The sequence below is a fragment of the Tachyglossus aculeatus genome, chromosome 4 (genome assembly GCF_015852505.1).
Source record: "Tachyglossus aculeatus isolate mTacAcu1 chromosome 4, mTacAcu1.pri, whole genome shotgun sequence".
Lineage (NCBI taxonomy): Eukaryota > Metazoa > Chordata > Mammalia > Monotremata > Tachyglossidae > Tachyglossus > Tachyglossus aculeatus.
In genome coordinates this window covers 46,212,616-46,225,908 of record NC_052069.1, presented here as the reverse complement: position 1 = coordinate 46,225,908, position 13,293 = coordinate 46,212,616, and the positions used below count along the sequence as shown (strand labels likewise).

Genomic DNA, 13,293 nt, shown 5'->3' with positions numbered 1-13,293 from the left:
ACGCTGCTTCTCTGCATCTATCGTGCCGCCGACCCCTTTCCCACATTCTCCCTCACCTTCAAAGCTTTAGTACGGTCACATCTCCTCCAAGAGGCCTTCCCTGATTAAACCCTCTTTTCTTCTTCTTTCTTTAAGGCATTTGTTAAGCGCTCACTATGTGCCGAGCACTGTTCTAAGCGCTGTGGTAATAATAATAATAACGATGGCATTTATTAAGCGCTTACTACGTGCAAAGCACTGTTCTAAGTGCTGGGTAGATACAAGGTAATCAGGTTGTCCCAGGTGGGGCTCACGCTTTTAATCCCCATTTTCCAGATGAGGGAACTGAGGCCCAGGGAAGTGAAGCGACTTGCCCAAAGTCACACAGCTGGTAAGTGGGATTTGAACCCATGACCTCTGACTCCAAAGCCCGGGCTCTTTCCACTAAACCACGCTGTTGTCTATGAATTTGGATCTTTACCCTTTGGGCATCTGGTATTCATCCCGCCCTCAGTCCCGCATCATTTACGGCTACATCTATATATTATTTATTAATATTAATGTCTGTCTCCCCCTCTAGACTGCAAAATTATTATGGGCAAGGGATGTGCCTATCAACTCTGTTGCATTGTACTCTCCCAAGTACTCAGTACAGTGCTCCGCACGGAAAGTACTCAAAAAATACCACTGATTGATTCACAGGAGTTTCACCGTGATATAACGAGATCACATATGGGGCCATGAGTCCTAAAAAATGGCATTAATGCAAAAGAAAGATCTGATCATTGAGAAGCAGCGTGGCTCAGTGGAAAGAGCCCGGGCTTCGGAGTCAGAGGTCATGGGTTCAAATCCCGGCTCTGCCGACTGTCAGCTGCGTGACTTTGGGCAAGTCACAACTTCTCTGTGCCTCAGTCACCTCAACTGTAAAATGGGGATTAAGACTGTGAGCCCCACGAGGAACAACCTGATCACCTTGTATCCCCCCAGCGCTTAGAACAGTGCTTTGCCCATAGTAAGCGCTTAACAAATGCCATCATTATTATTATTATTATCATTCTTAAAATAATGCTAAGATAATGCTTCTGCCAAGGAGTGAAGAGCAAGAAGAAAAACAAGTGGAAAAGAAGGGAGAAAAGATGAGAGTACAGGGAAATTTTACAGCCGGCATCCTGATAATTAACTATGGATTTTCCATTTTCAAACTCAATTATTTCATAACAGAAATTTTAATTAAATATTTGATTTAGTTGAGGCATGAACCCTAAATATTTGATGGGCATATAAAAAACCCCTCCCCACCCTCCCTCTTAAAATTGAATCAGAACTATGAAAACTAAGATATGAAATCCTACATTATCAATCAATCAGTGGCATTTACTAGGCACTGACTATCTGCAGAACATTGTAATCAATCAATCAATCGTATTTATTGAGTGCTTTTATTGAGTATTTATTGAGTATTTATTGTACTACACTCTTAGGAAAGTTACAGGACAACAGAATTGGAAGACATGATTCCTGCCCACAAGGAGGTTACAATCTACGTTATCCTACACAATCCGCACACCATTATAAAGTACGAGTAATAATTGTATGTGTTATTATTAATAATAATAATAATAATAATAATAATGGTATTTGTTGAGCACTTACTATGTTCCAAGCACTGGGGTGGAAACAAGCAAATAGCATTGGACAAAATCCCTTTCCCACGTCGGTCTCACCATCTCAATCTCCATTTCACAGATAAGGTCACTGAGGCCCAGAGAAGTTAAGTGACTTGCCCAAGGTCACCCAGCAGACACGGGGAGGAACCAGGATTAGTCATGGCCTTCTGAGCTTACTCTGAGCCAGGCACTGTACTAAGCGCTGGGGTGGATACAAGCAAATCGAGTTGCACACAGTCCCTGTCCCATGTGGGGCTGCCAGTCTCAATCCCATTTTCCAGATGAGGTAACTGAGGCCCAAAGAAGTGAAGTGACTTGCCCAAGGTCACACAGCAGACAAGAGGTGGAGGGGGGATTTCATTCATTCATTCATTCAATCAATCGTATTTACTGAGCGCTTACTGTGTGCAGAGCACTGTACTGTTTGGAAAGCACAATTCAGCAACAAATAGAGAAGCAGCGAGCGTGGCTCATTCATTCATTCATTCAATCGTATTTATTGAGCACTTACTGTGTGCAAAGCACTGTACTAAGCGCTTGGGAAGTCCAAGTTGGCAACATATAGAGACGGTCCCTACCCAACAACGGGCTCACAGTTTAGAAGGGGGAGACAGACAACAACACAAAACATGTGGAAAGGTGTCAAGTTGTCAGAATTAATAGAAATAAGGCTAGAGCGCTCAATAAATACAATTGAACAAATCATTAACAAAATAAATAGAACAGTAAATATGTACAAGTAAATTAATAGAGTAATAGATCTGTACAAACATATATACAGGTGCTGTGGGGAGGGGAAGGAGGTAGGGCAGGGGGGATGGGTTCAAATCCTGCTCCGCCGCTTGTCCGCTGTGTGACTGGGCAAGTCACTTCACTTCTCTGTGCCTCAGTTCCCTCATCTGTAAAATGGGGATTAAGACTGGGAGCCCCACATGGGACGACCTGATCACCTTGTATCTTCCCCAGCGCTCAGAACAGTGCTTTGCACATAGTAAGCGCTTAACAAATACCAAAATTATTAAATAGAGACAATCTCTGCCCAATAACGGGAATTAGAACCCATGACCTTCTGATTCCAAGGCCCGGGCTCTACCCACTAGGCGTACCATTCCCTTGGTTCTCTGCTGCCATCACTTTAGATGTAAGTAAATGGGTCTTGAATGTAAAAAAACCTTTTGCCCACTGTTGGGTAGGGACTGTCTCTATAAGTTGCCAATTTGTACTTCCCATTCATTCATTCATTCAATCATATTTATTGAGCGCTTACTGTGTGCAGAGCACTGTACTAAGCGCTTGGGAAGAACAAATCGGCAACATATAGAGACGGTCCCTACCCAACAGTGGGTTAACAGTCTAGAAGGGGGAGACAGACAACAAAACAAAACATATTAACAAAATAAAATAAATAGAATAAACATGTACAAATAAAATAAGTAAATAAAGAGTAATATAAGATAAATAAATAAATAAATAAATAGAGCAAGAGCCCGCTGCAGAACAAGGCCTGCGTCCAACCCGATCTCCTTGGGAGCCACCCCGGCGTTCGTTCATTCATTCAATCGTATTTATTGAGCGCTTACTGTGTGCAGAGCACTGTACTAAGCGCTTGGGAAGAACAAATCGGCAACATATAGAGACGGTCCCTACCCAACAGCGGGTTAACAGTCTAGAAGGGGGAGACAGACAACAAAACAAAACATATTAACAAAATAAAATAAATAGAATAAACATGTACAAATAAGTAAATAAAGAGTAATATAAGATAAATAAATAAATAGAGTAATACACATGGTAAGAGCCCGCTGCGGAACAAGGCCTGCGTCCAACCCGATCTCCTTGGGAGCCATCCCGGCGTTCATTCATTCATTCAATCGTATTTATTGAGCGCTTACTATGTGCAGAGCACTGGACTAAGCGGTTGGGAAGTACAAGTTGGCAACATCTAGAGACAGTCCGTACCCAACAGTGGGCTCACAGTCTAAAAGGGGGAGACAGAGAACAAAACTACACTAACAAAATAAAATAAATAGAATAGATATGTACAAGTAAAATAGAGTAATAAGCGCTTAGTACAGTGCTCTGCACACAGTAAGCACTCAATAAATACGATTAATTGATTGATTGATTTTGCAAGCACTGTATAAAGTGCTACCCCTCTGCCCGCCTATTTGCTGGCTGTACTCCGTGTCCCAGTGGGAAAAGGACTCGCGTGAGTCTTTCACTCTGGTCAATTCTCCCCACTGCAGACGCCATCAAATGGGCACAGAGTTTGTGTGCTATCGAAACCATCTACACGAAGGCCGCACGAAGCCGCAAACGATAAAGATGCGTTTTTTTGCTCATTAAAAATCGCTCCGGCGTCATTCCGTTTATTCAAAGCAGCCTGACGGTTTTCACAGCCTTCCCAGAATGACCTGATTAATGATTGAAAGTCGTTTGGAAAGTGTGCCGAGTTCCCACCATGGCTACCGCGAGGTATCTTCGGCGCTCTATAAATACCACATCGCAAGGCAAAGCGGGCTTCTCCAAGTGGCACCACAGGGATTCAAGGGCAGGAACGATAATTCCGCACGTTAACGGAGACCAAAATACTAATTCAAAATCACCCCCGAAGGTTAATTGCTCCATAAGAGTCCAGGAAATGCTGGGAATTCGACCATCTCCAGCCAGTTCTTTTCTTTAGATTTCCCACTGCAGTGTTAGTATAGATAGGTTCGGTTAGAGTAAATCATTAATTTACCTGAATTTAGGGTAATTTACACTAATATTTTCATAAATTAAGTACATGACAGGAAGTTCGCCCTGTTAATTATTCTGATTGCCAATCAACGGTATTTACTGAACGCTGATTGTGTGCAGAGCACTGTACTAAACACTTAGGAAAGTACTGTACAGCACAATTGGTAGGCATGATCCCCCTCCACAAGGACCTTTGAGTCTAGAGGGAGAGACACGCATTAAAAGAAATTACAGATAGGGGAAATGGCAGAGTATAATCAATCAATCAATCAATCGTATTTATTGAGCGCTCACTGTGTGCAGAGCACTGGACTAAGCACTTGGGAAGTACAAGCTGGCAACATATAGAGACAGTCCCTACCCAACAGTGGGCTCACAGTCTAGAAGGGGGAGACAGAGAACAAAACCAAACATACTAACAAAATAAAATAAATAGAATAGATAGGTACAACTAAAATAAATAAGTAGAGTAATAAATATGTACAAACATACATACATAAGGATGCATATATAAGTATAAGGATATGCACTTAAGCGCTGAGGGGATTACCAAAATAGATTCAAAGTTTCACATTATTAAAAATGCATTAAGGAATCAAAATGAAAAAACCTGATCAAAAGTACCAAGCTAGTGGCTTCAAATCCTTTAAGACACGAAAAAAGGGGAAAAAAAATCTTTGCTACCAATCAGAGGGGAGGTATGAATAATAATAATAACAATAATAATAATAATAATAGTGATGGCATTTGTTAAGTGCTTACTATGTGCAGAGCACTGTTCCAAGCATTGGAGGGGATACAAGGTGATCAAGTTGTCCCACATGGGGTTCAAAGTCTTAATTCCCATTTTACAGATGAGGTAACCGAGGCTCAGAGAAGTTAAGTGACTTGCCCAAGGTCACACAGCAGACATGTGGCGGAGCCGGGATTCGAACCCATGACCTCTGACTCCAAAGCCCGGGCTCTTTCCACTGAGCCACTCTGCTTTTTGTAAATGCATAGCTTTTGTAGTAGTCGGACAAAAATTGGCATTCAAAATGAACAAATGAAACTTTTTTTCTCCCTTTTTTTTTTAAAGAAAGAGGAAAATATGAGCTTCATTTCGCAAAGTAGCCACCGTATCTTCTTAGGCTACCCTCCTAAACCCGCCGGTAGAGACAGACGGGCATCATTTACCCAAGACAGATTCAAAAAAATGACAAAAACAAACACTTAAGGTCACGGGTTTTAGCGTTCACTACCTGCCGGTTCAAATACGAATTGACATCTGAGTAAATGAGAAATCTTCCTGAGCCCCTGAATAATTTTCTGTACCAACCGCTCCCCCATAAAAATGACCCGAAGCCATTTTCGGTTCCACACCCTTGATCCTACTCAAATATTTCTATAACAAAGACACATTCCCGGGAAGAAACGTTCTTCGGCTTAATATCTGGGACGCAAACAGTGGCCGTTGAATGTCAGAGCCCCTCCGTCCTATCCTCGGAGACTCTCCGCAGTAGCACACCCGGTAATCCTGTACTGATCAATTGTGAAATCAAGCCATTTATTGGCAATCCACATGAGATGGGTCTTATGCAATATATATGAAAGCCTTTATTAGATACCCCAGAACAGAAACACAAGCCATCTGGTCTGTGCAGATATTTTTCCATTATATTTTATCTCCTCAGAGACGGTTCGGGCGGTCCTGTTGCAACGTTTTGGAATGCCCGCAAACCGAAAGAGATTTAAACACCGAAAGTATCCAGTGTCTCCATTTTACCTGTCTGCCAAAACAAGCGCCTGAAAAGAGACGAGCGGAAAACGGACTAATCGCTTCGAAGCATAACGAGCGTTAGTTTCGCGGCGAGCCCATCGGGGGAGCGGAAATAGATGATTTTACTACTATTAGAGCGTCCTCAAATGACCAGCTCCGTGGCAGATCACAGGACTGTCATTATGGGAAAATCCGGCTTTCCCGCTGACCTACCTGCTTGTATTTTCTGCTGATCATCTGGTCTCATCAGATTCCAGCTCTCCGTGTGGCGGACGGCGTAAAAAGACTGAACCAGGAAGAGCCACAGCTTCTCACGCAGGGTCTGGATCTTGCACGTAAAACCCTGTGTTCGGGTGACAAATCAGCAGCTGGCGAGAGCCACATTGTCATAGCAACCAGGCACTGCTCCTTTCAGAATCCACTTGCTATTTCAGCTGGCTCGCTGATGTCATCGCCGGGATTTTACGATCGTCAAATCCACGGGACTTGGGGTGGCCCGGAGTCCGATTCCCCGATTTTTACACCGAGGACGGAACTCAACTCCTCCCGCCAAAGGCCCCCGTGAATTCCTCGCACGGCCTTTTATAACCGGCTGCGTCACGGCTCGGTCAAATACCCAGGGAGTAATAATGCATTTGATTAAAATTTCAGCGCTTGCTGGGCAACTACAAAATGTCACTACACTGCAGTATTTTAACCTCAGCGTTATCTTCACTTCCACCACCGTAAGAGATAAATCAAGTTTGAAAACGTGAAAGCTTTTCTACAGAGATAGGAAAAAGAAAAACAAAGTCGAGGGGTCAAAGCCATAAGGACGACTTGGTTCACTTTATACTCGGGCCAAAAGCCTATATGACATCGTGAAAATGAATGAGTAGATTGCTTAATCCAAGAAATGCAGCATGATTATTAATATACTTGCCGTATTCCCTCAGGCAAGCGTAGTTTTTGAAAATGACTTCCTAGAAAACGGCCCTTTTTTAGCCCAGGTTTAGTAGAAAGAGCATGGGTCTAGGTCAGAGGACCCGGGTTCTGATCCCGGCTCTGCCACCTGCCTGCTCTGTGACCTTGGGCAGGTCACTTCACTTCTCTGTGCCTCAGTTTCCTCATCTGTAAAATGGGGATGAAGACTGCGAGCCCGATGAGGGACAGGGACTGTGTCCAACATGAGAAGCAGTGTGGCTTAGTGGAAAGAGCCTGGGTTTGGGTGTCGGAGTGTAGACACCCCGGCTCCGCCGCTCGTCAACTGTGTGACTTTGGGCAGGTCACTTCACTTCTCTGTGCCTCAGTTCCCTCATCTGTACAATGGGGATTAAGACTGTGAGCCCCACGTGGGACAACCCGATCACCTTGTATCCCCTCCAGCGCTTAGATCAGTGTTTTGCACATAGTAAGCGCTTAACAAATGCCATCATTATTATTCTTATTATTACCCCAGCGCTTAGAACAGTGCTTGGCACATAGTAAGCGCTTAACCAATACCATCATCATCATCATCATCATTATCGTGTAACTATTCCAGTCCTTAGTAATAATAATAATAATAATAATAATAATGATGGCATTTGTAAAGCGCTTACTATGTGCAAAGCACTGTTCTAAGCGCTGGGGGGGGGATGCAAGGTGATCAGGTTGTCCCACGGGGGGCTCACAGTCTTCATCCCCATTTTCCAGATGAGGTAACTGAGGCGCAGAGAAGTGAAGTGACTTGCCCAAGGTCACACAGCAGAGCCGTGGAGGAGCTGGGATTCGAACCCGTGACCTCTGACTCCAAAGCCCGAGCTCTTTCCACTGAGCCACGCTGCTTCCCTGGCACCTAGTAAGTGCTTAACAAATACCACAGTTGCTACTATTGTGAGATAATGAGCAAATGTTTGTGGCGATTCACTCATTCATTCATTCATTCAATTGTATTTATTAAGCGCTTACTGTGTGCAGCGCACTGTACTAAGCGCTTGGGAAGTCCAAGTTGGCAACATATAGAGGCGGTCCCTACCCAACAGTGGGCTCACAGTCTAGAAGGGGGAGACAGAGAACCAAACAAAATATATTAACAAAGTAAAATAAATAGAATAAATATGTACAAATAAAATAGAGTAATAAATACCTACAAACATATATACAGGCGATTGTACCATACCCACAAAACTCCTGCATTGTATCCAGCCTGAGATCTTGGATCCTTTATAGACTACGAGCTGCACGCGCCCTGTTCAATTCCCACCTGGATATTTTCTCCCAGCGCTTAGCAGAGTGCTCTGTGCACCGTAAGTGCTTAATAAATACTATTACTACCACTACTGGTGTTGGTTTTTCAAATCTGTGCTGCCCCCAATTTTGTCCCTTCAGGGACAGTGAGGCCCAAAGAAACATTTTATTTTGTTACTATGTCTTGTTTTGTCATCTGTCTCCCCCTTCTAGACTGTGAGCCCGCTGTTGGGTAGGGACCGTCTCTATATGTTGCCAATATGTACTTCCCAAGCGCTTAGTACAGTGCTCTGCACACAGTAAGCACTCAATAAATATGACTGAATGAATGACTTCTACTCCAAAACCCGTTCTCTTTTCACTGAGCCACGCTCGCTGCTTCTCTATTTGTTGCTGAATTGTACTTTCCAAACGCTTAGTCCAGTGCTCTGCACACAGTAAGCGCTCAATAAATACGATTGAATGAATGAACGAAAGGAAGAAGCAGCCTCAAAGTCAAAGAACCCCGACTGAATCAACTCAGGCAAACGCTGTGAAATCCTAATAATAATAATAATGGCATTTATTAAGCGCTTACTACGTGCAAAGCACTGTTCTAAGCGCTGGGGAGGTAACAAGGTGATCAGGTTGTCCCCCGGGGGGCTCACAGTCTTCATCCCCATTTTCCAGATGAGGGAACTGAGGTCCAGAGAAGTGAAGTGAGTTGCCCAAAGTCACACAGCTGACAATTGGCGGAGCCAAGATTTGAACCCATGACCTCTGACTCCAAAGCCCGGGCTCTTTCCATTGAGCCACGCTGCGTGGGATTGTGAAAACAAGCTACTCCTACCTGGCTACCATGGAAGATAACCATAGGGCCAAGTGCAGCGGGGCTCAGTGGAAAGATCCCGGGCTTTGGAGCCAGAGGTCATGGGTTCAAATCCTGGCTCTGCCAATTGTCAGCTGTGTGACTTTGGGCAAGTCATTTCACTTCTTTGGGCCTCAGTTACCTCATCCGTAAAATGGGGATGAAGACTGTGAGCCCCCCGTGGGACAACCTGATCACCTTGTAACCTCCCCAGCGCTTAGAACAGTGCTTTGCACATAGTGAGTGCTTAATAAATGCCATTATTATTATTATTATTATTAAGTGGCTCAGTAGCCGGGTGGCTCAGAGGATAAAGCATGGGCCGGGGCTCTAATCCCGGCTTTGCCACACATCTGATGCGTGACCCTGGGCAAGTCACTTCACTTCTCCGTGGCTCAGTGGAAAAAGCCCGGGCTTTGGAGTCAGAGGTCATGGGTTCGAATCCCGACTCTGCCATGTCTGCTGTGTGACCTTGGGCAAGTCACTTAACTTCTCTGAGCCTCAGTTACCTCATCTGTAAAATGGGGATTAAGACTGTGAACCCCACATGGGGCAACCTGATCACTTTGTATCCCCCCCCAGAGCTTAGAACAGTGCTTTGCACATAGTAAGCGCTTAACAAATGCCAACATTATTATTATTATTATTATTATTATTCTCTGTTACCTCATCTGTAAAATGGGGATTAAGACTGTGAACCCCACATGGGGCAACCTGATCACTTTGTATCCCCCCCAGAGCTTAGAACAGTGCTTTGCACGTAGTAAGCGCTTAACAAATGCCAACATTATTATTATTATTATTATTATTATTATTATTATTATTATTCTCTGTTACCTCATTTGTAAAATGGGGATTGAAATGGTGAGCCCCATGTGGGACACGGATTGGGTCCATCCTGATTATCTTGCATCTAGCTCAGCGCTTAGAACAGTGCTTGGCACAGAGAAAGTGCTTAACAAGTATCATCATTATTATTCTTAATTTGGAATGAAATGTTCGGCAGGGTTTGGTTTTTGCCCCACATGCGGATGTGGTCATCGTACCACGGCCAAATTTTAATATCCAAAAGAAAACCTTCTTTTTTCATTCATTCATTCATTCACTCGTATTTATTGAGCGCTTACTGCGTGCAGAGTTTCTTTACCGACCGTCAAAGTTATCAAATTCAAATTACTACTTGCAGTTCTCAGAAATCCTTCTCAAAAATACCACGGAGGCAAGGAAACCCCTCATCTCTCCCTTACTGTAGCGGATCCAATACCATTTCCTTCGTGTTTTCCGAGTCGAGGAGATTATCCACAGCCATAAGGAGAGCGCAACTGTTCTCAGTGGTGATGCTTTTCTCGATTGCTTTAAACACTTGTTCCAAAAGATCAGCTGTACTGCTCATTGCCTGCGACTAGAAAAAACACACACAGTCGGATATCGCCGTCATTTCGGGGAGGAAGTTGGTCCCACAGCGCGGTTTTACGTCTCGATGTTTAAGCGCGGAAAAGCCGGTGCCGACACCGGTCGATGAAGTGTCACCGCCTCGTATTTCACTCCCGCGTCTGGCGGCTTAATGGCCGTATCGATGGGGTTTGGGATGTGCTTTCTCGACTTATGTAGTAGGGTCAGTGGGAGTGTGCTAACCAGCTCATGTGTCCTACCCTGTTGCTGGGAATTTCAGCCCCCAGAATTGAAATTTCCTCTGGTGGAGTTCCTATCAATCAATCAATCAATCAATCGTATTTATTGAGCGCTTACTCCAGGAGGCCTTCCCAGACTGAGCCCCTTCCTTCCTCTCCCCCTCTCCACCCCCCCATCTTACCTCCTTCCCTTCCCCACAGCACCTGTATATAAGTATATATGTTTGTACATATTTATTACTCTATTTATTTATTTTACTTGTACATTTCTATTTATTTTATTTTGTTAGTATGTTTGGTTTTATTCTCTGTCTCCCCCTTTTAGACTGTGAGCCCGCTGTTGGGTAGGGACTGTCTCTATATGTTGCCAATTTGTACTTCCCAAGCGCTTAGTCCAGTGCTCTGCACATAGTAAGCGCTCAATAAATACGATTGATGATGATGATGCAGAGCACTGTACTAAGCGCTTGGGCAGTACAAGCTGGCAACAGAAGTGGGTAGAAGGAAGGGCTCGGTGGAAAGAGCCCGGGCTTTGGAGTCAGAGGTCATGGATTCAAATCCCGGCTCCGCCAACTGTCAGCTGTGTGACTTTGGGCAAGCCACTTCACTTCTCTAGGCCTCGGTTACCTCATCTGTAGAATGGGGATTAAAACTGTGAGCCCCGCCGTGGGACAACCTGGTCACCTTATAACTTCCCCAGTGCTTAGAACAGTGCTCTGCACATAGTAAGCGCTAAATAAATACCATCATTATGGAGAAGCAGCGTGGCTCAGTGGAAAGAGCCCAGGCCTTGGAGCCGGGGGTCATGGGTTCGAATCCTGGCTCCGCCAACTGTCAGCGGTGTGACTTTGGGCAAGCCACTTTGCTTCTCTGGGCCTCGGTTACCTCATCTGTAAAATGGGGATTAAGACTGTGAGCCCCGCCGTGGGACAACCTGGTCACCTTGTAACATCCCCAGTGCTTAGAACAGTGCTTTGCACATAGTAAGCACTAAATAAATACCATCATTATAGAGAAGCAGCGTGGCTAAGTGGAAAGAGCCCGGGCCTTGGAGTCAGGGGTCATGGGTTCGAATCCTGGCTCCACCAACTGTCAGCTGTGTGACTTTGGGCAAGCCACTTCGCTTCTCTGGGCCTCGGTTACCTCATCTGGAAAATGGGGATTAAGACTGTGAGCCCCGCCGTGGGACAACCCGGTCACCTTGTAACCTCCCCAGCGCTTAGAACAGTGCTTTGCACATAGTAAGCGCTTAACAAATACCCCCCACCCCCCAAAAAATAAGCAGGGTGAGAAGGAAGATGGAGTTTGGTGAGAGGTGACCCTTATTTGCCCATTTTTTAAACAAGAGTCACCGCTGAATACAAGTTTAAGTGAACTATGCCGCAGAACCTAAAAACATCAGATAAACAGAAACTCTTCCTGGCTATTCAATCGATTTATTGAGTGCTTACTGTGTGCAGAGCACAGTACTAGGCGCTTGGGAGAGCACGATTCAACAAAATTGGTACACGCATTCCCTGCCCACAACGAGCTTACAGGCTTACGGCCTAGAGGACCGAACGTCGAAAGAGGTCACATCGCCCGTTGTTGGGTAGGGACCGTCTTTATATGCTGCCGACTTGTCCTTCCCAATCGCTTAGTACAGTGCTCTGCACACAGTAAGCGCTCAATAAATACGACTGAATGAATGAATGAATGATTTGATTGTGGTGTACCTTCCCCAGCACTTAGCACAGCGTTGGCACATAGTAAGCACCGGTCAAACACCACAATTACTATTATTTTTCAGAGGGCAGAAGCCACCTGTTAAAAAATGGGGATCTCTTCCAAGTGAAAACTGGAAGGAACTTAAAGAATAGCAAGGTCACGGCCATAAAGGAAATTAGGCAGGCCGCAAAGAAATAATAATAATAATAATAATGGCATTTATTAAGTGCTTACTACGTGCAAAGCACTGTTCTAAGCGCTGGGGAGATTACAAGGTGATCAGGTTGTCCCACGGGGGGCTCACAGACTTAATCCCATTTTACTGATGAGGAACTGAGGCACAAAGAAATTAAGTGACTTGCCCAAAGCCACAGCATCTAACAATTGGCGGAGCCAGGATTTGAACCCATGACCTCTGACTCCAAAGCCCGGGCTCTTTCCACTGAGCCCGCTGCTTCGCCTTAAAACGGAAGGCCAGAGAAAATTCTAAAATATATCAAATGAAAAACAAAATAAACGGGACAAAAATGGCATTCAGCCAACAGTTCTGAAGAACCCTAAAGAAGATAATAATAATAATGGCATTTATTAAGCGCTTACTATGGGCAAAGCACTAAGCGCTGAGGAGGTTACACGGTGATCATATAGTCCCACGGGGGGCTCACAGTCTTAATCCCCATTTTACAGATGAGGGAACTGAGGCTCAGAGAAGTGACTTGCCCAAAGTCACACAGCTGACAGTTGGCAGAGCCGGGA

At 44.6% G+C, this 13,293-nt stretch overlaps 1 protein-coding gene across 2 annotated transcripts in view; it reads right to left on the bottom strand.

The window, feature by feature from the left end:
- The window catches only part of BTBD8 (BTB domain containing 8), a 116,434-nt gene that overhangs the window by 11,809 nt on the left and 91,332 nt on the right, over positions 1 to 13,293 (bottom strand). For both annotated transcript variants that reach the window (XM_038744696.1, XM_038744697.1), the window contains exons 11-12: positions 10,464 to 10,601; positions 6,358 to 6,487 (exon numbers count right to left, since the gene is read on the bottom strand). In XM_038744696.1, the coding sequence (XP_038600624.1) occupies positions 6,358 to 6,487; positions 10,464 to 10,601 (268 nt within the window). The remainder of the gene's footprint in view (positions 1 to 6,357; positions 6,488 to 10,463; positions 10,602 to 13,293) is intronic.